This window comes from Kogia breviceps, chromosome 12 (genome assembly GCF_026419965.1).
Source record: "Kogia breviceps isolate mKogBre1 chromosome 12, mKogBre1 haplotype 1, whole genome shotgun sequence".
Lineage (NCBI taxonomy): Eukaryota > Metazoa > Chordata > Mammalia > Artiodactyla > Physeteridae > Kogia > Kogia breviceps.
The window spans coordinates 67,117,572-67,143,853 of record NC_081321.1 but is presented as its reverse complement, the minus strand read 5'-3'; the positions used below and the strand labels follow the sequence as shown (position 1 = coordinate 67,143,853).

Genomic DNA, 26,282 nt, shown 5'->3' with positions numbered 1-26,282 from the left:
TAGGTTTCTTGGCAAATATTCTTGTGGTTGCCTTATCATTCATGGCTCTTAATAAAATATGCATGCAGAAATTCATCACTCCTGTTCAAAGTCAGCTCCTTCAGATGGAAACTTTCATCACACCATCCCTTCCTTCTTCCCTGCCCCACCTTTAATGTTTCCTTCACATGCTCATTAGAGTCCCATATTTATTGTTAAGATTCCCCATTTTTGAGATACCAGTGAAATGATGTAATTGAGTCCCAAGTGAATTAGTAGCATGTCTTCTTAATGATATCCAGGTGTTGGCTGTTTCTCTGATCATAGATATTTAAATTTCTTTTCCTTTTATCTTTACTCAATTATCTTTCTTTCATCTTTGATTTCATACTGCTATACATTTCCCCAGGTTCCTCAAACCTATCCATTCAACTAGATGCAAACAGATAAGAAGTGACCAGGGTCACAAGAAAGAAGCTTTTTAGCAAAAACTGTAACTTATCAATTTAGCCCCAAACTCCTATTCATCTGCCTATGTCTACCTACCTAAAAAGCAGACAGTTTTTTTTATTGTTGTTGTTTTGTTTTTTCGTTTGGGAGGAGTGGGGGGATGGTTTAAAAATTAAAACAGTTGCAAACATTAAAGTCCTGAGAGATTTTACTTAAAAACCTAAAATTCTAGCTTCTTTTGAAAAAGCCATATGATTAGTTACCCTGGGACCAAAGCTGTACAACTGATAAGGCTGATCTCTAGTTGTTCCTAAAACAGCGCACTTGCTCTTGAGTTTGTCACAGCATCACCCATTTCTTCATTTGTGATACCTTTGTCAATTGTAATCATTTCTCAGGCATGATCTACTGTGGTTACCGATTTAAGATTAGAAATTAATACTTATAAAAGAATAGCTAATCTGTCCATATCTGTTAATATTTTCATCTTCTATGTATAATAATAGAGTGAACTGTAGATACTTAGATTTTTTTGTAGTTTAAGCATTTTCCATGGGTTCGATATTTGCAAATAATATGTTAAATTGCAGTTTCATTAAATTTTCTTTTTTCTGTTCTGCCCTCACTTCAGCTTCTTAGAGAATGAAACATCTGCTTTCCCACCTAGAGCCATTTTCTTACATAGTTCATGAATAATTAGTCTGTTTGTATTTTTTTCTATTTACAGATTATACAGAGTTGGAGAAAATATCTAGATTTTTAGATACGACAATTGGTATAGCATTACAGTGTGTAAGATTGTCTCAAAACAAAACAAAAATATAGCTGAGTGCCCTAACTTTATAGCTAAAGAAAATATTACACTGTGGGACTGGGAAATTCTCCATGCTGTTGAGTAGCATTTTACAATCAACACCTCTCCCCTTTTCAGGATATCGAATCCCTAACAGGAGGGCTGACTGGTTCTAAGGGGGCTGATCCACCGGTAAGTTAGATTCTTCATTAAATTTAACTATTGACAAAATGAATTATGTACATGCCAGATCATCAGAGTTACTTGTATACAATTTGTCACACAGGTAACTTTTTGAAATAGTTTCTTTCAAAACTTTATAGCTATTGCAGTAACTAATACAAAAATGTGAACTTGCTCTGAGGTGTCATTTAGTGTTTTAAAAAGTTTTAATACTCATAAAATTCATCTCCATACATTGATTCTAAAAATAATAAAAGCTTCATTAGTATGTGTAAACACCTTATGTCCTACTAATGGGCAACAAAAAAAGTTAAAACTTTTTGGAACTTCAGAGTTTACCATTGTAAATAAGTGTATGATTTCAGTTGCAATATACTTGCTAGTTACTGAGAAAAAATTATTTTATCAGCCCATTTTTTTCACAGTATTGATTCTCGATATTGCTGTTTCTTTCCTGCTTTACCCAGGAAGCTTCTAGAAAATTGGAGAAAGTGCTTGAAAGTTTTAAAACATTATCATTTTTAGGCAATAGCAAGAGATTGATAGTCTAGTATTGGAACATTGTAGTCCTTTCTGTGATGTCTGATTTCAAAAAACATTGAGTAAAACAACATTCCTGTGATTTCATGCTTAAGGCACAAACATGAGTTTATGGTATATATCTAAAGTAATAAAATTCAATTTGTTTCAACAAACAGCCAATGCATAAATTTATATCACTGCTTGCTTTTCACTTAGCACTGTGAGGTTTAATGTGGAACACACAGAATCCTGTGTTGTCAATTTTTAGCTATACTTCCTCTAGGCATCTAGCTGAAGTATATAACTACTTTAAGACACCACTGAAGTGTTAAAAAGATAACTTTCAACTGTAGCTCTTTCTCTCCTGTCTCACTCTCATGTGTCTCATGATGTTGTCTAATCTTCATAATGCTCCTAAAGTAGGCTAAACAACATATTTTAGTCCTTTCCCTTCCTTTTATTTTCATTGTCTAAATTTATGGAGGAAAAAAAATATACTGTCTTCAGATAGCTGCTTATATTTAATCCCTGAACCTATTATACTGCAACATAAGACAAGATGAAATGTAAGTCAGTGTAGTAGTGTAGGTGACTGCTTATGTGATGTAATTTCATCCTGCTGCTTTGCGTTATGTTTGTGCATAGCATTCAACTTTTATTAGAAGAATAAATCCATTTCCTTTAAAATACTTCCCTCACTGCTCACCGATTCCTGAAAGAATTCTGCGATTAGAGATAAGTTGATTTTAAGAGGATTTGTCCCTTGTTAAAAACTAAACACCTCTCTTCTGCATGTGACCGTAAAACTCTTACCTGCTATTTACATGTTAAAATAAATTAGTTTATCATATCCTTTCAAGAAAGCAAGTTTCTAAACATGGGAGATTGAGTCAGCATAAATCCTAGTTACTGAAAGAAGCCCCTTACAGGGGAAAAAGGTCACAAAAAGGAAAGATGGTGACCTAAAGGTGAACTTAATCAACTTCATTCCCAAAAGCTAAAAGTTAACTGTATATTTGTCTGTATTTTTATACTACATGTATGTATGTCTTTTTTTCTTTGGACATAATTTATAATAGTATGAAGATATAGGTTCTCTCTTGGCCATCCCTTACCATGATGATGGGTATTTTATACTGCTGCCTACATTTTCTGAAATTCAATGATAGTGCTTACTTTATAACTTTTTGTAGAGTGGAAAACATTACACAAATGTCAGAGTACATAAGAGCTTAGACAATCTAGGGTGTTAACAGTATACATACATTTAGTGTTTCCCATTGTTAAAGAGATATTGAGAGGATATTACCAAGAGCTAAGTAATAAAATCAATTTTTAATCCTCTATAAAGCTTATATAAAGTAGTCTAAGTATGAAGGTAAAAATGGTAATGGTGTCTAGAGTTGCTTCAGTCATTTAAGAATAAGGCTTTGAATTAAGCTATTGTTTTTGCCCCCAGGTTAGAAAACTGAAAGTCAGATTAAATTATACATAACCTAAATCCATTTGAAGTTTCATATTACATTTTCTTTCTTTAAAAAAAGGCCTTTATAATAGATTATCTGAATACTGTTATCCATTATCCATTTCTAAAGTTGTGTCTTTTTAATAAATGTTGACAATGTATTACTAAACCCATTCTATGATGAAATTTTCATTGGTAAGAAACTCAAGTTTCTATAATTTTTTCTCATTGAACAGAATATATAAAGTGTTGAATGAATGGCCTCTCACAAGGATATGTAGCTGTGGAGTAATTTCTTTACCAGTATAATAGAAATATCAGATACATCTTTAAAAATAAATGGTATATTTAAAAATCGAAAAATTTTCTGTGGGTAGATATAAATATTATTTCTGAAGCATTAGAAAAAAGTGAATTTTGCATTTTTTCAAATAGTAAGCATGTATAAAAAGTTGTGTCAAATTTGCAAATGTCATTATAAATAAATTTGCATATCTGGTAAGAATAAATTTGAGTAACTCCAGGAATATAGTTTGCATTAATATTTTTAACAATATATGTTAAATAGGTTTTTTGAAAATTCAGGAAGTCTCAGTTTTAATGCTAATAATGAAAGAGAGAATCACTCATTCATTATTTTCAGGGGCAATTCAAGAAGTTTTATAATGGCTTTCTTCTGAAAATAATTTCAAAAAGTATGTTTTTAAATTTGTAAACTGGAAATCAGTTGCTGCTACAAATAGAACTTGAAGATTTTTCTAAATCACATAGTTATCTTAGAAAATAAACCCTTCTATCATTAAGAAAAATACTGTCCATTATGTTAACTTAAAATTGTCTTTGAAAATTTGTATCAAAGATATTCTACATTCTGCATATATTTTTCATTCACAAAAATTAGATCACAGATTAACCTCCAGTGTAAAAACATAGCATATATTTACATATAAAAATAAAAAGAAATAGATAATTAAAATCTAAAGGGTAAAATATTATTAAGTGCTTTTTTAATATACCATTTTGCTATAGTGTTTTAAATTTAAAATATTAACATTATTAAAAATGAAAAGCTTGTGAAATGTAAGGTGTCAGGGATATCCCTCATTATCAAGTTGTCAGGTCATCAGGCCGGCCATTAGGAAGGCCAGGGTAATGTCTAGGTAACTCAGTTTCTGATAGCCAAGGGGATTTTAGATGCTGAAAAACAGGTATAAAGCATGAATAGTTATACTGCTATAACAGCTGAACGTGGTATCTGGAGAGCTGTGGATATGCAGGTCCATGTGGTGCCAGTAGTGTGACAGATCACTGTCCTGTTTTGAGCCCATGAGCTGGTGACATAGAGGTGTTGGCCAACCCTCAGCCTGGAGCCAGGATTTGTCCCAGACTGCGAGCTAGGTCTAAGTCTGCATGTGGGATTTAGTAGCTCATCTGGCTTGGCCACAAAAGTTAAGTTTCGTGATATAGATCCAAGCAGACTAATGTATACAATGAGGAGAGTTTATCTTTGTCATTTGGTTTAAGAAACTTTCTGATTATTTATAAACTGATATAAACTAGCTACTTACTTTCCTATTCTGATTCTTTTTGAGGGTTAATATGGACAAAATCTAATAAAGAGTAATGTGGGACAAACCCTAGACTGTATGAAACAAATTCCTGAACAGACTGGTCAAGTGTCGAAGAGTCCTGATAGTTCACAGTTCTATTATCAGTGTTTGAATCAAGTCCACCTCATTGCCTCATCCAGGACTTACAGCAAGAATGCCACTGGGGCTATTCAGTTCCTCCCTTGTTTTTCTTTCTATTTGTTACCCCGGAGTGATAAGCTCTATAAATTTGCTTCCTACACAACTTAGTATTTTAATTGTTCTAAGTTTCTTTTATTCAAATGCTAATGGTTTTCTTTATTTCTAGAGTGTGATGAATAAGTGAATATGCATCTAATTGTTATCCTTGGGCTTGATATGCACACTGTCCTGAACATTCTCCAGCTCTATTAATTCTTTCCCCACTGAGGAACCAGTATTGTACATTCCATGTTTTTGTACTTTCTGTTCTCATTTTAATGGTCTTCCTGATGGTTCTTAGCAATTTGAGTAAACACTCCACAGAATTTAAAACCATTTCAATTTCCTGAGTGTGCTATTTAGACCAGGTTATATATTTTTCATATTGTAGATAACATTAAAATTTTAAAGTCTCCAAAACTGACCTTAATTTGATTATTCAAAAAATGCCAATGTTTTACTCACTTGCTTCAAAAGATAAGGGAATAAAATATGTGAGTCTGAATTGTTATCTAATTTAATTTCTTTCAGCCTGAATGTTATATTGCTATATTACTAACTTTCATTCTCATATTTGTTTAGTCAGAATTCAGTGTATATTTGAGTATATGCTGTAGACATTTGTTTAGGTTTTGGAAATACAGTGGTAAACAATTCACAGTTTCTTATTTCATAATCTTACAATATAGTGGAGTAGACAGGTTGGTAAAAACTAATTACAATATAATGTAAGCACATGAATGTGCTTACATGAAATGAAAATAAGAGGATCACATAATCCAATTGATGGGAGTAAAAAGGGGCTGGAGGATCAAGGAGGGCAAATAAAAGAAAATAATGTCTAATTGTAGAATGAGTTGAACTTTGCCAACTGAGAAAGGTGGAACATGGAATTTTAAATAAGGAAATACTATATGCATAGTTAAAAATTAGACAATTACTTAGAGTGGCTAGAGTATGAAATAAGCTGAAGGATGGGAGGTAGTGGTGAGATAGAAGGTAAAAGATTAATCCAGGGCAAGAAGTAAGAAGTTTCATGGAAAAAAAATTGTACTCTATACTAAAGAACATGAGGACCCATTAAAGTCTTTAAACAGGAGAGTCACTTAATCAGCTCTGTCCTTTAGAAAAATTTTTCTGACTCTAGTGGAGAGTGATTTAGAGAAATGACTAAGCAGGAAAACCACTGAAAAAGGCTCTTGCAGTCATCCAAAGGAGGGATGACAAAAATGATAATGGTGATTTTTTTGGTCTGTCCTACTACATTATAAAACTAATTGAGGATTCAATGTCTCAGGAGAAAATCAACATTTTATTTTGTTTAAAACAATAAATTTTTAGTATGAGCCTATCAAGTGACAGTGAGAATGGAGAGGAATAAACTGATTCATGAGCTATTAAGGACTTAGTGAACACACAAGAATAGGTGGTTGTTTGGAGGAAGGAGAATAAAACTTATTGAAGAGTCAAGGATGATTTTGAACTTTCTAATTTGGCAATTGAGTGGATAAAGGTACCATACATAGAGACAAGAATCCCATGAGGTAGAGCATTTCTGGAGGGGGTATATTGAGTTCAGTTTTGGACACATTAACTTGAGGTGACAGAGTTGGGAATATATGAATGATTTTGGAATTTAAAGGTCAGATATCATTTATAGCCATTAATTTGAACATGTAGAATAGTTAATTGACACTGTTGGAGCTGATGAAGTCATTCCAAAAAGATGTATTCTGAATGAGAAGATGAGAGTTCAGAATAAAACCCTGAGGAAGAAAAGCATTTAAAGGTCAGAGGAAAGGGAAGGGGAAAATTAAGAGGAAGAGTATTCCTCAAAAAAGATAAAACAGGATGGTTACAGGAAAGAATACCAGGAAAGTTTGTAATCATGAATGCCAAGGTCAAGAGAGGGTGGTGAAAAGGGTTATTAGCAGTTTCAGGATGTTGAGAGTTCAACAACAGTGTGCCCACTGAAATTTAGCAACAAGAGGATAAAGGGTGGTCTAGGTGAGAATAATTTTAGTGGAGTAATTCAGGTAGAATCAAGTTTCCAGTGGCCTAAGAAATTAAATGGAAGATAAGAACTGGATTCAGTGGCTAAGGAAACAATTTTCAAGTGTTTAATTATGAAGGAGGTGAAAAGAAATAATAGCCGGTATAAGCGATGAGCCTTAGAGACAATTATTTTAAGGAGAGAAAATTTGAGTGTGTTGAAACAGATGGAAAGCACATAGAGAAGGAAAAGAATTTACTGAGGAAAGAGAAGTTAATTAATAGGTCATTGGATGAAGCAGAAAAAGATGGACTCCAGAGCATGTTACATTGAAAGAGAAATGTCGCTTCAAAGGTGAAATGGAAGTAGAAAAAAAGAATGGAAACTGATGCAAACATTTTTGTAGGTGGGTATCTTACAAAGTTGCAACAGTTTCCATTTAATGGTTTCTATTTTCCCCACAAAGTTAAAAAGACCTAATTAGCTGACAGTAGTGGGGAGATGATGGGTTAAGATATTTCAGGAATATAGAGAAGATGCATCTAGCCATTATGGATTGTGGGAGAATTAGGTAGACCATAGATGGATTAGTGGAAAGTGTTGGGGTACACTTGTAGGCAGTGAATTTGTAGTGGTTATAAATAAACTCAAATGTGTGTTTTCTTTTCCTCCAACTGTGCTCTGTAGCTCAGGTATGGGGGAGGATGCCTACAATCATTTTGATTTCAGGCTGTGGTTCTGCCAGTCAATTACTGTGGAAGGCCAATGGAGCAAGATAATTGAGAATATTAGCAAGAATGTCATAAAGTCTAAGCTGAATAAGAATTTCAGTGAAGGTAGGAAGGGATTGATGAAGCAGAGTATTCAGGGTCTCAATAAATTTGAAAAACAGGGTGTAGGAAGAGGGATACAGATTTGTGGTGAGAGAGTAAAATGCTTGATTTAAGCATTTTAGGACCAAAACATTCCCAGATGCTGGTAAGACCCAAGTTGTGGTCATGGAAATGGATGAAGTATAGAGGGAATGAAGCTCATTGGAACTGATGACATCAAGGAACTGAGAGGCCAGTTGGATGGATTATATGTGGACCCTGCAGTCTTTTTAACCTATATTTACTCCCTTGATAATCCTAGCCTGTTTTACAGCTTAAGTGCCATCTAGACACTGATAACTGAATAATTTACATCTCTAGACTGGACCACTTCCCTGAACTTCAGACTTGTATATCCAACTAAATATTTGACATGTCTACTTGTATATCCAATATGAATTTAAAGCATAACAAATTAAAAACTGAGCTTCTGGTCTTCTCTGTCACTCTCCACAAACCTCCTACAGTTTCCCACCTATCAATTAATGGCTATTTCATGCACTATTTATAAAGTTAAAACCTTAGAGTCATCCTATGAGCTCTGTCTTCATAATTTGTTGATAATTTAACCAATTTTCAGAAACACCCCTACAAAATTACCACCTTGATCAGAACCACCATCCTTTTAATATGTCCTTTTTCAGTGAACCAAGCAGGATAAATTTCTTAAAATATGAGTCAAATCATGTCGCATCAAGGCTTAAATCATTGTTGGCTTCCCATCAGAATAAAATCGCCAAAGCCCATGGAGTGGTTTCTAAGATGCTTCATGACTTCTCACCTTACAGTTCCTCTAGGAACTCACCTCATACCTTCCTTCCCATAGTTCATTCCAACTTGCTATCCCTTTACCTGGGTGTGTGCCGTTGCTGTTATTCCTTCTGCTTACCATACTGTCTCCACAGAGAGCCCCCAGACCTACTCTCTCACTTTCCTTGGGTCTTTGTTCAAATGCTAATTTCTCAGAAAGATCATCCAATGTTCTTTTCTCTGCCCCTATTTGTTTATTGTTTGTTTTCTTCTACTATAATATAAACTCCATCTAGTTAGAGGCATTGTCTCTTTTGTTCACTATTATATTCCAAAGGTATAGAATAATACTGTCATGTGAGTTCCTCAATGTATATTTGCTGAATGAATAAGAACAAATATTCTCAAACACATGATTTATATGATCATATTTGTGTGCTTAATGTATTGATAATAACTCTAGCAGAATACCTTATGGAGAAAGGGATTGAGGCTGTTAATAATAATTCTGGAATGAGATTACAAGAGAGTACTTCAGATTATGGTAGTGGTAGCAAGAATTAAAATAGCAGAGAATAAAAACCTTACAAAGGCACTATTAATAGAATCTTCTGCTGGGAAAAGAAATAGGACTCAAGGATCACTACAAATATTGGCCACTGGGAAAAATAACAGCAGTGCAGAAATCATAAGGATATATTTGGATACTGAATATCTTATTTATTTATCTTGTTTAATATCATTAAATATAATCCCTTTGAAAACAGAAATTTCTGCCTGGTTTATAACTACACTCCGACGAACAAATGAATGAAGAAGAGGAATTTAATAGGTCTTCAGATGGAACAAATGGAAACCAAGTATTGAAAATTTCAATAAATAAGAAAGTAAAAGATGTGAAGTGGAACTTCCATTGATGATTCAAAATCTTACTTAGAGCCTCAAAGCGTAGTAACATTGGTGATAAGCACCTCCGCATTTCATGGAGAAGTGCTAAACATACCACAGACTTACTAGTTAATAATTAAAGTAGTATCAGTCCTGCCACTGTGAATCACCACCTTTAGCCTCTCTAAGTGAAAACCAGAAAGGACTCATTAGCAGAATTTCAGCTGGTAAGAAGTAATGCAGGGTTTTTACTCTCATGAAGAAAAGGGTGTCCTTCTCCTAAACGAAATGGGAGTGGACTCAAAGGAATGACTCGTAGAAGAAGGCAGTGTCATCTCTGTGTTTAGATATTTATTCAACAGCTATATCAGCAGGTAATTCCATGGAATATATGTAAGGCAACGGGAGAAGGAAATTAATGTGTACCCCTTAGAGTTTGAAGATATACACATAACAACTGAATCAAATGTTTGCTTCCTATGTGCTGGTGTGGAAAGGGGATAGGGAAGAAAGGAATCAATAACTTCATTTTAATTATTTAACTTATCAATATTTTTAACTAGTCAGAGTAGGTACTTAAAATATTGAAGTCATGAATATGTAGCCAAAATTATGAAAGATAGTTCGTATGCAGGAATTTTGTCGTGAGAGAAATGTAATGCTTTGTATATATGATACCAAAACATTTCCATGTTAGGTAATTTCCTATTCATTAATGCATTACTGATTAGACCTATTTAAGCATCTGTATTTCAACACAAACTACTTATTTAGAGGGCACATTTGAACATGGTTTCCTATATTCAAACATTTAAATCATGTTTAATATGAAAGTGAGCAAAGAGATATGAATTATAGACTAACATTCAAAAGTTGGGTTAGAATAACACTGAATGTGGAAGCACTTTTGAGATCTCTCAGCATATTGTTTCACTGGTGATTAATTTGTTAAGAAACATTTTAGAAATGATTTTTTCCAGGATAGGAGAAGTTATTTGGGAAGCTGAGAGTAATAAAACAACTTCTTATTAGAAATAAGGGTTTTAGTTTTCACTTACTGTTAATTTCTAATCAATCTATAAGAATAAAGGTACTTGAAATTTTTTTGAGGGAAAAGCAATATATTAATGAAAAAGGACATAATAAGTAAAATAAATTAGGAACTTGCATTATTGCAAAGATATATTATTTTTGTTAATAATAATAAAACAATAAACTATATATTAATATATACTCAGTCTTTTGATCAATAAAGTTAATATGAATCATTTTAATTTACCTATCTTTGTTCCTCAAAATCCCTATTACAATTCTGTCGAAAATAGTAATATAATTTCAATTACAGACATTGTAAATACTTGTATTTTATTCTTTTCCATTTCTCTTTATTTTTTTGTTTTTGTTTTTGTTTTTGTTTTGCGGTACGCGGGGCTCTCACTGCTGTGGCCTCTCTCACCGTGGAGCACAGGCTCCGGACACGCAGGCTCAGCGGCCATGGCCCACGGGCCCAGCTGCTCCACAGCATGTGGGATCCTCCGGGACCGGGGCACGAACCCGTGTCCCCTGCATCTGCAGGCGGACTCCCAACCACTGCACCACCAGGGAAGCCCTTTCTTTATTTTTATTACAAAAAAATTTATTTGTACATATGTATGTGTATTTATATATAGCATATATAAGCACATTTAAGTATATATATAAATATATGTAATATATATAAACAGACATATATATATTTTTTATTTTAATATGTATTTTCTCCTACAAAAAATGGGTTTTTTTTTAGTTTCTTGACGAAACAAGAGGCTGGTTTCTAATTAGACTGCTCTTATCCAACATAATAAAGTGGGACTATTTTTATTCTTGATCAAAGATGCTTATAATTTAGGATGTTTATTTGAAAGACAGATGGATGAATACAGCTTTATACATGTAATTGCTCATTAAAATGTGAAAAATATAAAGTAGGAATAAAAGTTTATTTAGGAAACATATTTTTAATGCTATTGTGTATGCAGTACTATTCTGGGACTTTAGAAAAAATGAAAGATATCAATTCAGCGCTATAGATTTTTGCACTCTAACTGGTTAGCAATTGTTTCTTTTTAAAACATGATTGATAAGCGTAGAAAAATGGTACATAGATAAATACTTTTGTGTTATATGGAAATAATCACAGTAAGTGTGTTTAGGGGGGATTTTATTTTTATTTTTTTGGAAGACTTGTTTTGAGAGGTGAATGTTGAACCAGATGTTGAAGATCTAATTTGCATTAAATTAAAATCTTTATTTTGGATGGAAGGAATTAAGGGTCTTTCAAATCCAAAAGCAGTTCAACTCTATAGACTTTAGCAACTCAAAAAACTGGCTACTGCAACTTATTTATAGTACATCAGTTTAAATTTAATTGCTGAAGTTTAGAGTATAAAATTAAACCTGGTCTTGGGGTATTTTTTTAAAAGTATATGTGAGTTATTGTTTTCTAGGAAGCCCCAGACACCCTCCAGGTGCCTCTGCAGCTTAATGGCTAAACACCTGTTCAACCTCAACGGGATTAGACTATGGGCCAATTGTTATGTGGCCATTCCAGAAAAAGAGTCATGATTGCACCCAGCTGGCCTCTAAGAAGGAGGGTCTGATGAGCCATTCCTGCATAGCCTGAGGCAGTAGAATTTGCACAGATTTAGGGCTGCTGCTGTTGCTTTTCCAGGGATCCCAGTGAGGTGATGCACTACCTCCTTTGGCAAAATGAGAAAGGAGCTTATTTTCTGATGATTTGCCCCATTCTACCACTGGTATTCATCAAAGGTTGGCTGGAGAAACTGCAAACTTCTGTGGCTCCCCTATTTCCTCATTAGGCTTCCAGAGGAGGCAGCATTAAGGCTTACTTGTCCTCTAGCCGTGCCTAGGAACTTGTGTTGCCATGTGAAGGAACTTACCTGGAAGGAAAACAACTTATTCTAGCTAGCTTTCAGTAACTACATTGTCTTTTTCAAATGCACCCTCAGGGAAACATGAATCAGCAAAATGTGAATGCTGAAATTACATGCATATTCTTTGTTCACTTAACATTAATTATAACCACTACAGGCACTTATAGGAATCTGATTATATGTTCATAACAAAGTTATTATTATGCAAAATTATTCTTTTCTATTGAAATCTATGTTGTTTCAAGAATACCACATAATAGAAATACGCCTTAAGATAGGCTATTAAATTATTTTTCAAAAGATATTTGAAGATAGACTATTAAATTATTTTGCAAAAGATATTTGAATATACTTATAAGTATATTAAATTATTTTTCAAAAGATATTCAAAAGATATTTGAAGATATTTGAATTCAAATATCTTTTGAAAAATAATTTAATAGTCTATACTTGTAAATATACTTATAAAATTATAAGTGTTATAGGAAATATACTTATAAAATTATAAGTGTTATAGGAAAAGTAGAAGAGTTATAATATTAAAAATTTAATATTTGGCTAAAAATATTCATCAAAGTCCCTGGAAAGTTGCAAAATCATCTTTTGGCTATATAACAAATTCTCCAGATATCTTATATTTTACTCATAGGAACAATTTATATTTTTATTGGAGTATGGTGGAAAGTTTTGTGGTAATGCTAGTTATTTTTTCTATTTTTCCTTTTCTGAGTAATCCACATGAGTGACTACTTTTCTTCTATGGACAAGCTTTTTGAAAAAAAATTAAAAATCTTGGTATTCATATCCAGAAACACTGGGTTTCGTTTAATTTACATTACCATTCTCTAAAAGGCCAGGAAATTCACTAAAATTTGACATTACAACCAACATCATTATTTTAACTTTTAAATAAATGTATATAAGTACTTGTATTAAATATAAATGGAAGTAATTGCATTAAATATAAGTGGAAAAAATAGTCAATGTGAAATAAAGACTGAATGAATTTTTTTAAACTATGTGTCGTTTATAAAAGAAATCTAAAATATGGAAATAAAGGTTGAAACTAAAATGACATAAAAGATATACCATATAATACTAGGTAACAAAATAAAGCAGGTGCAGCTATGTTAATATCAGAAAGTGTAGTCTTTCATAAAAAATAGTAAATATAAAAAGAGAGATACTTAAATATAAAAAATGCTATACCAGGAAAGTAGACATTTTAAATGCTTTTGTACCTAATAACAAACACTTAAAATATAGAGAACAAAAGTTAGCAGAAATAAAAGGAGAATAAAAATGCCCTCTGTCATGGTGGAATCTTATAACACTTCTTTCAGTACCTGACTGAACAAGAAGATAAAATCTGTAAAGATAATGATAATATGAGCAATGTGATAAACAAGATTGTCCTCACCAAATGTGGATCATACAGGAAAACAACAAATTTCAAAGAATTGAAATCATACAGAATATGTTTTCTTACAATAGAATTCAGCCAGAAATTTATATAAAAATGAAATTAAAAATGATAAATAGAAAGTACTTAAGTTTTTGGAAAGTACACTCTATGCTTCTAATGAACTCGTTGGTCAGAGAATTCAAACTAAAAATAAGAAAAAAAATGTTGAATTTAGTGATATTAGAGTACTACATATTGAAACATATTAGGAGGTAAAGCGCCGCTTAGAAATTTATAGCATTATTATATGTTAGAAAAAATAAAGACCAAAAATCAATGATCTAAGCATTATCTCCAGAAGCTAGGAAATAAAAGAGCAAATAAAACCTAGGGTATATAGAAAGAAGGCAAAAATGAGGCTAGCAGCAAAAATTAATAAAGTAAAAATATTTAGAGTATAAACAAAGCTAAACGTTGGTTTTTAAAAAATTAACTGATAATTCTCTGGTGGGTTGGTAAAGTTCAAAATAATGAGGCTATTTTGAGCACAATTTATGCTGATGAATTTGAAACTGTAGATGAAATGAGAAAAATCCTAGGAAAACACATCTTAACCATGTTAACCCAAGAAATTAAAAAGTGCAAATAATATTTCACATGAAAGAAATGGAATCATCAATTTAAAAAATCTTCTCACAAAGAAAAATCCAGGGCCAGATGGCTTCACCTGTGAATTCTGTTATCATTTAAGGGAGGAATTATACTAACTATTAAAATTTCTAAAAAACAATTAAAATGAAGAAGCACTTCCCAAGTCGTTTTATGAGGTATATTATTTTTCTATTGCTGTGTAACAAATTACCACAACCTAAGAGGCTTAAAGCAACACACTTATTATCTCAGTTTCTGTGGGTCATAAGTCTGAGGATAGCTTAGGTGGGTCCTCTGCTCAGAGTTTTAACTGGCTGCAATCAAGGTGTGGGCTAGGCAGCATTCTGATATGGAGCTCCGGGTCTCCTTCCTTCCGAGACCACGTGATTATTTGTGTATATGTCTATATATACATGTATGTGTGTGAGTGCTTGTGTGTATATGCACATATACACATACGTGTGTAATGATGGTTATGATCTCCATTACCTTTGTCATTCATATTCTGTTTAGTTAGAAGCAAATCACAAGCCCTGTGATGCTCAAAGGTATGCCCCATATTCATCCCTTCTATAAACCCCCTGCCCATGCTCAGAGGGAGGGGTTTATAGAATGGATGAACATGAGGGCCACTCTTGGGTCTGTCTGCTACATGAGACCAAAAAGTCTTAAAGCAAGACCTGAAATGTTACCAAAATGTTAGTTAATTAAATGAAACAATACATAAGTATATGACATCAGGACCTAGTTGGGTTCCAGAAATGCAAAGTTATTTTAACTTTCACAATTCAATGAATGTAATTCTCTGTGTTAATTAATAGAGAAAATAATTCATATGATCATCTACACAGATGCAGACTAAATGTAGATAAAAATTCAGCATTTGTTTATATTTTTATATCATATAATGATCATGTAATAACAATATCATTACATATTAATGATATAATGATTATTTTTAATGGTAAAATTTCAACATTCTATAAATAGAATGAACTTTCTTATTAATTAATTATTCAATGTCATTATTTTATTCAAATGTTTATTGAGCAACTAATATTTGCCAGGAACTCAGCTGTTTTCTTTGTTTATATACACTCATGAGAATGTCTTCCTTTAAAATACTGACAGCTCTCCATGCACATTCACTGTACAGAGAAGATTACTCTACTTATCAAAGTACTTACACATCAAAAGTACACAAAAAGTACTCTGCACTTACCATAATGTATAGCTGGGTTTATTTCTGTTTAATAATAAATATTTTTCTCCCACCCTTCTTTGTTTATTTCCTCCCTTTTTATTTAACCAAACATAGTAGATCTTCCAGATCTTTCTATATTTAACAGCTGGAGATGTCTAACTTTCAAAATTCATTTAATATAATTACTCCCTTTTAATGGCTAGATCACACAAACTTACTTCTTGGCCAACCATACAAAATTAATGAAATAAAAAATCTTTGAGGAAATGTGACTTTCACCCTAGTTTGATTTTTTTTTAATGTAAAGAAGATAGATTATAGAAGATATAAATAAATTATGTGATATACTTCCCAGATAATTAGGAGCATGAAAATTTTGTAACCTGTAATAGTTACACTCATTGTATAGAAGGATAACCAGCACCAGAATTAAGATTTAAAAAGTTATATTCTTTTTGTTTCACTACTCTGTGCAGAACTTTAATTCTACAAACAAACCACCAAAATGCTTACATAGTAAATGATAATTAGGTAGAGGTTTATATTAATATTCTTTTAAACTACTGATAAATGTCTGGAATTATGTTTATTTTATGTTTCTTAACATTGGGACTTAATGAATCGCAGCCTAAAAAAGTTTCCAGTATAAAATAGCCTTTACCTGGTATTGTTTTTAGAGGATGTAACTAGTATTAAGCTAAAGAGTACAGCTGATATCTTGGATCGTATGGTAAGACTCCCTTCCTTCCTTCCCTCCTTCCTTCCCCCCTTTAAAATTTTTACTTATGGATCTATTTCTTTCAAAGCACTAATCAACTCTTTACATTGGATTACATGGCAATCAATCTTGATTTGCTTATCTAAACTAAATGATGTTGGATGCCATAACACAGGAAGAATGCTGTGTCCTAGTCCTTAAGAAACGTAGTTCTAAAGTTGTCAAGTAATTAAGTTCACATTTTTAATGCTATTCAAACAATTTTAAATATTTATTTGGACATAAAGGAATTCCATTTTCAAGATATTGTAGTAAGAAAGGTTGCTGTAAATACTGAAAACAAAGTTTCATTTATATTAATGTTGAAGATGTGTCAAGAATTGAAATGTATTGCCAAAGTGTAACTCTAAAAATGCAGATTTTGCTAAAGTATATAAAGGTTTTATTTAACTATCACATCAAACAGAGTATCCATAGCCACTCATCTAACTCTCTTATTATTTTCTATCAAGGTTAGGTTTAATATGAATGACTGAGAAGACAACTTTCTTTCCTTTTCTTAAGATGTTATTGCCTTTGGCAAGCTAGTTTTTACGGAAACCAAAAAAAAAATTTTTCCTTTTGCAGATCTATCAGAGAACTGTATAATCCTTACTGTCAGATTAATCGACTACAAGTTTTATATTTAGTTTTTTTGAACTTTAGATGTTTTTTCTCAACAGCTCATATAATACAAAGTGTTATTGCCATATGTCTTCCCTTTTCCTTTCCATTATTTTCTCATATTTTATCATTAACACCCGTTTAGATTTACAGGTGTTTTTGTTCATTTTATTTTCTTCCTCACTTGTACTCTTCACTCCTCAAGTAATTTTGTTACTCTTCTCCATTTCTTAAATACTCCAATTGTTTCTTGCTGGCTTCCTTTGAGTATGCATTATGACAAAGTTAAATTAAGAAATACTCCAAAAAAAGAGAGAAATATCCTGTGTTCTTAACTGATCATAACAGAGCATGTGCATGCACACACATACACACAAACACGTTACTATATTTATGTTTTATCTTACATTTATACATTTATATTTAGTTATGTATATATGTATACATACATATATATGTAAACTTAAATACTCCACTGAAATTATACATATTTGGCTGGTGTTGTGAAGGAAACAACAGGGGGCTATAATTAAGAATGGAAGACAAGGTCAAGGAAGTTCTCTCTGAGGAAATGACTTCAAAAAGATGAATTACCTGACAAGTAGATGAATGATCTGGGAAGATGCAATAACATAAGGAGAGTAGTGGGTTAAATAGTGTTCCCCTCAAATTCATGTTTACCCAGAACCTTGGAATGTGACCTTATTTGGAAATATAGTCTTTATAGGTGTAATTAGTTTAGGATCTTGAGATGAATCATACTGGATTTAAGGTGGGCTCTAAATCCAATGACTAGTGTTCTTATAAGAAGAGGAGAGCACACAGAGAGACATGTAAAGGAGAATGTCATGTAAAAATGGAGACAGGGATTGGAATCATGCACCTATGTATCAAAGAATGACAAGGATTGCTAACAATCACCAGAAACTAGGAGAGAGTCATGGAGTAGATTCTCCCTCGGAGTTTCCAGAAAGAACCGAACCTGCCCAACTACTTGATTTCAGACTTCTGGCACCCAGAACTATACATTTCTGTTTTAAGCTACCAAGTTTTTGGTAATTTATTATAGCACCCTTAGGAAACTAAGACAGGGATTAAGAGTGACTGAAGTTTAGTAAGCTAAAGACAAAGTACATTTTCTTGGAGTATTATTACATTTGATTGGAGTTAGAGAAAATAGCCAGATCATGTTGTGTCTTACAGAAGTGTGGATTTTATTTCAAGTGCTATAGGAAGTCATAGGAGAGTTTATGTGAGAAAATAACATAAGATTTATGTGTTAAAATAATATGCTGATCAAATGTAAATTAGATAGCTAGTGGGAAGCTGCCGCATAGCACAGGGAGATCACCTCTGTGCTTTGTGACCACCTAGAGGGGTGGGATAGGGAGGGTGGGAGAGAGGGTGATGCAAGAGGGAAGAGATATGGGAACATATGTATATGTATAACTGATTCACTTTGTTGTAAAGGAAAAACTAACACACTATTGTAAAACAGTTATACTCCAATAAAGATGTTAAAAAAATAATAATAATATGCTGTATGCTCTTAAAAACTGAGTAGAATAGGACAAGAATTGAAGCAAGGAGAACCTGGTAAGCGGGTAAGCTATTGTAGAAGTCCAGGTGAGAGATGGCGGGAGTTTGGTGTAGAGTCATGGCAACAGAGAAGTAAAGCAGGCTGAGATATATTTTGAAGTTAGGACTGATGACTTACTGATGGATTGAAAGTGCATGATGAGGAAAAATTTTAAATGCCTTCCGAAGTTTTGAGCTGAGCTACTGGGTAGAGATGTTCATGAAATTTACCAAAACGGAGAACACAAGGAAGATAAAAATTGGGGAGGAGTGAGAAAGGAGGATTTTTTTAAACTTTTTATTTTATATTGGAGTATAGCTGATTAACAATGTCGTGGTAGTTTCAGGTGCACAGCAAAGTGACTCAGCCATACATATACATGTATCCATTCTCCCCTAAACTCCCCTTCCATCCAGACTACCACATAACATTGAGCAGAGGTCCCTGTGCTGTACAGTAGGTCCTTGTTGGTTATCCATTTTAAATATAGCAGTGAGTACATGTTGACCCCAAACTCCCTAATTTCCCCCCCACCCTTCCCCCCCCACCAGTAACCATAAGTTTGTTCTCTAAGTCTGTGAGTCTGTTTCTGTTTTGTAAATAAGTTTATTTGTATCATTTATTTTTAGATTCCACATATAAGGGATATCATACGATATTTCTCTTTCTCTGTCTGACTTACTTCATTCAGTATGATAATCTCTAGGTCCATCCATGTTGTTGCAAATGCATTATTTCATTCTTTTTAGTGGCTGAGTAATATTCCATTGTATATATGTACCACATCTTCTTTATCCATTCCTCTGTCGATGGACACTTAGGTGGCTTCCATGTCTTGGCTATTGAAAACAGTGCTGCAATGAACATTGGGGTGCGTGTATACTTTCGGACCATGTTTTTCTCCAGATATATGCCCAGGAGTGCCATAAACAAAATGAAAAGACAACCCACAGAATGGGAGAAAATATTTGCAAACAATGTGACCGACAAGGGATTAATCTCCAAAATATACAAACAGCTCATACAGCTAAATATAAAAAAAAAAAAAACCAATTAAAAAAATGGGCAGAAGACCTAAACAGACGTTTCTCCAAACAAGATATGTAGATGGCCAAAAGGCACATGAAAAGAGGTCCAACATTGCTAATTATTAGAGAAATGCAAATCAAAACTGTAATGAGATATCACCTCACACCAGTCAAAATGGCTATCATCAAAAAATACACAAACAATAAATGCTGGAGAGGGTGTGGAGAGAAGGGAACCTTCCTACACTGTTGGTGGGAATGTAAATCGGTACAGCCACTATGGAGAACAGTATGGAGGTTCCTTAAAAAACTAAAAATAGAGCTACCATATGACCCTGCAGTCCCACTCCTGGGCATATATCAGGAGGATGTTATTTAGCTTGACATATGTGAGTTCTTTACATGGATTGAGATTTAAATTTCAGGGACTTCAGTATGTAAATAATATTTAAAGGCATTGGAATAGTTAAGGTCATCTAGGGAGAGAGTGTAGAAAGAGAGAAGTCCAAGCCAACACTGAAGCAAATTAGAGGAAAATATGCAATATAGGACATTAAATAAGAAGCTTCCTGCTGGAAAATATATGAATGTTTATGAATGTTATGTTATAGAAAGAAACAGAGGTAAGTAGGGAACCAAGTTCTATTCACCTACTGTAGTGAATATAACAGATTTATTTGTATATAAACAAGGGTTTCATGAGTCAAATGATTCAAAGTTTAGGACTGTTTACCTATCTCGAGAAAAATTTTCCTCAGCAATACATTCAGAGTAAGTCTCTGGAATTTCTGTGTTTTTAGTCTTTATGCTACTTTTTACTATTTAAGACAGGAAAAGGAATTACTGAAGCAAATTGCCAATGACATTTTTTTAAATCCACAAATCTAATTCACATTGCTTTTGATAGCTTCTATGAGCAATAAACTTCAATAGTATTTTGTCCTTAATTTCACAGCCAGTTCAAATAGTAAACTTTAAAATTTTTATATGTAAAATCCAAATGAAAAGAAAGGTGGATGTAAACATATAGCCAATCCAAAGTTTGGTTCATCAGTATGGTAGAACTGGTCTTTTACAGTCAGGCCATTTTTACACTTATATACTGTAGAACTGGAATTGACCTTACAAACTGTATGGCTGTATACCTTTACAAATAAAGGAATCAAGATTCAGAAAGACAAATAACCTTCCTGTGGTGGTCATATCTTGTTAGTGGCAGAAGTGGAACTAAGATCACCGGTTTTCTTTTGGCTGGTCAAAGCTGCAACTGTGGAAACCCCTCTTTGGAATTAATCACAAGGGGATGCTGTCTTTAAAAGGCAATATTAGATTTTAGTTTCATTGAGGGAAAGAACAAAGGAGAGAATATTTATTAAATACTGTGATTATATGAGATAGAAATAAAGTCTTAAGAAATGACCCTAAGGTTTAATCCCAATTTTATCACTTTAATAAGTGCTTTGATTTTAGACCAGCTACTTATTCTCACAGAGCATCAGTTTTCTCATCTGTAAAACTAAACCCGCATTTCACTGTTTTGTGAGGATTTATCATAATCCTTTGGTAACTATAATTAAGATTCTGAGCCTCTTGTAGCCTTCAGACATAACGCCATTAAAGTAACACAATTTTGAATCATCACCTTGGAAGCTGGCCTTGATAGGGAGAATCAAGTAGAGCGAAGAGGGAGAAAATAATGAGAAAAGAAAATAGCATTTTTAAGTTTTAGTCATGTACATACAACATTGATACATTGACATTGTATCACGTACATGCCAGAAGATTTGTCTAAGTATTTCTGTTCCACCCTCAACTTTCAGAAGACTCTGCATGCATGTGCCACAAAATGGGTGGAGAGAAACTTCTCTTTGCATTCTTGGACCCTCCCTAGCAATAGACTACTGTAGCTTGTTATACATTGTGAAGAGCCAGGAAAAGGGAGACTGCGAGCTCATAGTTCTACTCCTCCAGCCTCAGTGTTAAGCTGGTTCTGTGCATCAAGCCTCAGGACAGGGTCTTTCTCTACTTCCCTGGACTTTCCCTAGTAGTCTAGAGTTTTGTACCCTCCCTCCAAGGGAGCTGACCTCTGTCTCAAATCAGTAAGTGTTTCCACAAGCTAGTCTCCTGCCCTTCCCCCATGGCAATGGACCTCTTTTTTACATCATTGCAAAGTCCTAGAATTAGGTCGGTTTCTTCCTCCTCTCCTAATGGCAGATGTTTTTTTCCTACTGTCCATGACGGTTAGAAGAGGTGAATTTCTATTCCACTCCCAGTGGCAGCTGACCTTGTCCTGGGAACAAGGAGTGAGAGGATTCTCTGTGCCCTCCCTAGTGGAAGCCAACTTCTGCCTGGGACTTATGGCAGGATTTCCCTTCCTTTCTTTTGCAGACAGATGACTCTTCTTATCAAAGCAGGACAAGAAAGATGTTAGATGCTAAAAGGGTTCTCACCCTTTCCTCAGTGGCAGACACCTTTTTCTGTTTTTATGCCTATCCCCAAGCAGCAGTTGAGCCCATCTTATAAAAAACTGATGGTGGAGCTGGTGCAGGAATTCTGATCTCTCATGATAGCCCACACTAGGCTTTTAAGAATTTGTTAAAATGTGAATTTATTTCTTCTCACCTACTTTTATGACTGCTTTTACTTGTCTCAACAGTTTGAGTATCCTGTGTTTCCTCAGAGGGTCTTGTCAACCTTGAGTATTTGATTTATCTGGTTGCCTTGCATCCTCAGCTCTCTGATTTTTAAAGGAAAAATTATGATGTTTTTAGATCACCTTTTTATACTCATTGTTAGCATAGGAACAATGTTCTCTTAACACTTTCTGTTATCCTAAGTGGAAGTAGAACTCCTCACCCAATTTATTTTATTTTATTTTTTTAAATTTTAATTTAATTTAATTTTATTTTATTTTGGCCATGCTCTGCAGTATGCGGGATCTTAGTGCGGTATGCAGGATCTTAGTTCCCCGACCAGGGATCGACCCTGTGCCCCCTGCAGTGGAATCTCGGAGTCTTAACCACTGGACTGCCAGGGAGGTCTCTCACCCAATTTTTTTTTTATCCAGTATTAGAATTTATTATTCTTCCTTTGGTTGGTTACTAGGTAAACTCTTTACCTAGTACTGATGAGTGATGTGAACAAATAATATAAAATTTTGAACATTATCATGGGCCTTAGAAGGTGAGAGGTAATGCTCTGAGAGACTTGAGGGAACTAAGGGCACTGAAGAAATAGCAAATTCAAACTTCCTACCTCATACTCAAGAAATGAGATTCTTGAAAGAAATGGTGGATTAGAAAAAAAAAAACACAGTCATTATTCATTCTCTGCTTTATATCTTTCCCTCTTTCTCTCTTTTTCTATTTTTTCTCCCCCACATCCTTTCAGCCGCTCCGCGGCATGTGGGATCTTCCTGGACTGGGGCACGAACCCGTGTCCCCTGCATCGGCAGGTAGACTCTCAACCACTGTGCCACCAGGGAAGCCCACTCTTAATTTTTAAAACATCTAAATTCTCAGTAACTGAATTGCTACCACCACAACTTATTTGTACATTTATCATTTTTTAAACAAAAATCTGACTTTAATCCAATGTGAAATAAAATGATCAATAAAAATAAATTTTAAATAACAAATGCATTTTCACTGCTCATTTGATCATTTACAATATGCTGAAGCCGGTACTATATCTTTGAGCACTATACAAATATAGAACAAAACTACTTTCTGTTGGAATTTTTAAATAAAGAGCACCACCTTGTGGGAATATATGCTTATATGTAATGGAAGACAGGAATAATAATTCATTTAAAACACAGTGCTTATAATTTATACTATACTAAATTATTAGCATAGAAATAAAACCTCATGCTTTTTCCTAAGGAAAATTAAAAGATAGAAAGATGGAATTAGAAAAATTTTATTATGCAATCATACATCAATTTTTTTCATATTAAGTGAATCAATAAAAATGCTCTGTAAAATTATAACTAGTAATGATTCCTTTTATAGGAACATCATTTTAGAACTAATTTTTAGCATAACATAATAAATAGCATTATAAGGAACTATTAAGATGACCTGACCCCCAAAAAGCCTTTCTTTAAAAGTAGGGAAACCAGAATTAAGGGAGTGAATTTAGTGTGTCCACAAACTTATGTATAACCAGTGGAGGGCTAGATGTGGTCACGAAAACATCATTCCTGTTTGCCTGACTGGTTTTGATCAATTGTCAGACATTAGAATATAGTAATAGTTCATTGACCAGTACTGGGGAATCCTTCATTGATCTGTACCGGGGAATAGATTACTTAACAAAAGCGAATTTTGTTATCATAATTTTAAAAATACATAACATATAATATACTATTGTCTACTTAAAAATAATACTCATTTTTCTAGAATCTTTCTGTGGCACATTATCCCTATTTTTCTAACAATAGATAATTAATACATCTAGTATTTCATGGAATTTAACTTGAAAAAAACTAAACATTTTTTATGGATTAGATTGATACTGGTTCTTTTAGAGCTTCCACATTTGACATTATTTCATCTCAACTTACTTTCAAAAGTTGGACTAAAGTTTGGTGATATTCCTCTTGCAATTGGGAGCCCAGAGCTGGAAGGTATTTCCTCCTCCCAAATATAAGAAGAACACAGGTTTCATCATCTTGCAAAATCAAACATTGTACTTATGCTTTGGGATTCCAAATCACCTTAACTACTTTTTGATAACAAGTCATATCACTCTTCTATGGTGAAACTGTGGAAGCATAAAATCCATTCTGGTTTTTGTTCTTTTAATGGTTTATTTTTTAAACATGGGATTTCCTCAAGCCAGGTTTTCCCCACCCTGTTCTAACATGTTTGAGTTGGGCAATTATTTCTAATGAAACTAAGCATCTGACTTTCTTTCTTTCAGTTTGTTAGAATCTTTATATATCCTGATTCTGTTCTTTGCTCCTTATTTCTGTAACTTTGAGTGATAAATATAATTTGTAAATGTGCCTTTGTGTCTTCATATACAGCAACAGCAAACTATAAAGGTTCAGTTACAAAAACTTGGGTCTTGCTTCTGGTGACCAACATTCAGGTGACTCACAATCCAGTTATTCATTCTGATAAGAAACCATCTCACCATCATATCATCCAGCCTGCATGCCCTTATCTTTTCTCCAAAAGCCTCATCTCAGATAATCAAACCCACCAGGATTATTGGACTATAGCAATATTTATCTCTCTATTCTTATAACCAGTTGTAATTCAAATAAATAATTTTACCTGTAGCTATTTTCATTCATAATTTATTATATCTAATTAAAGTTTGACTTTGAAGAACTACTAGTAACAGATTTATTGGATTTTGTATGATTTCAGACGTCATTATACAGGGTAATTCATGGTAGCTTTAGGACAGGAGTCTGTAAATGTATTTTAGTAGTTGAGAGGTCTTTGGTGTTTTTCTTTTAGTTTTTACATGGGCCAGGTGTGTTCAATAGACAGCAGTGGCAGAGGTTTCAATATAGAGAGCAGGGCATGAGAAGTCTCTTGAGACTTTGATTCAGAACTCATACAACCTCATTTCTGGAGCATTCTATGGTCCTCAGTATATCACGTGCCAGTCCAGATTCAAGGAGTAGGTAACTGTACTCCACTTGTTAGTGGGTGGATCTGCAAAAAAATTGTGGTCACTTCTGTTATCTACCACAACCAGACTTGTAACCATGGATGTGGAAATGGTACTCTTTTTGGGTTCCTGGACCACATTCCAATATGCGTGTGTGGGGGGGGGGATGTCTGATAATTTAATTTAGTTTTGACACTATCCAGAGATAGCATCAGATTCCACAGGTTGAGGGCTCAGTCACATAAGACCCCACCCCCCACACCAGATACACACACACACACACACACACACACACACACAGATACACACACACACTCTTACACATTTTCAGACACCAGTCAGTTATAAGCTCTGGCTAAATAACCTGTGCTTCTGACCAATAGGCTACAGATTAGAGGTTCCAGGAGCCCCCTCCTTGAGTTTGATTAATTTGCTAGAGTGGCTCAGCAAACCTGTTTATTCACTAGATTACTATTTATTATAAAAAGCTATAACTCAGGAGCAACCACACGGAATAGATACATAGGGCAAAGCATGAAGAAATGGTGCGGAGTTTCCATGCCCTCTCCAGGTGCACCACTTTCCCTGAATCTCCACTTGTTCACCAACTGGGGAGCTCTCCAAACTGTGTCCTTTTGGGTTTTCATAGAGGCTTTATTACATAGTCATGATTGATTAACTGCTTGGCCATTGGTGACTGAACTCAATGTCCAGCCCCCTCACCCCTCCTTGGAGGTCAGTGGGTGGGATTGAAAATTCAGATCCTCTAATTACTTGGTTGGTTC

The 26,282-nt window shown here is 33.9% G+C and overlaps 1 protein-coding gene across 15 annotated transcripts in view; it reads left to right on the top strand.

Annotated features, from left to right (window-relative positions):
• The window catches only part of PPFIA2 (PTPRF interacting protein alpha 2), a 437,715-nt gene that overhangs the window by 76,576 nt on the left and 334,857 nt on the right, over positions 1-26,282 (top strand). For 9 of the 15 annotated variants that reach the window (XM_067009799.1, XM_059081639.2, XM_059081638.2 and 6 more), the window contains one exon: positions 1,361-1,414. The exons of the other annotated variants lie outside the window; for them this stretch is intronic. In XM_067009799.1, the coding sequence (XP_066865900.1) occupies positions 1,361-1,414 (54 nt within the window). The remainder of the gene's footprint in view (positions 1-1,360; positions 1,415-26,282) is intronic. 15 annotated transcript variants of the gene reach the window in all.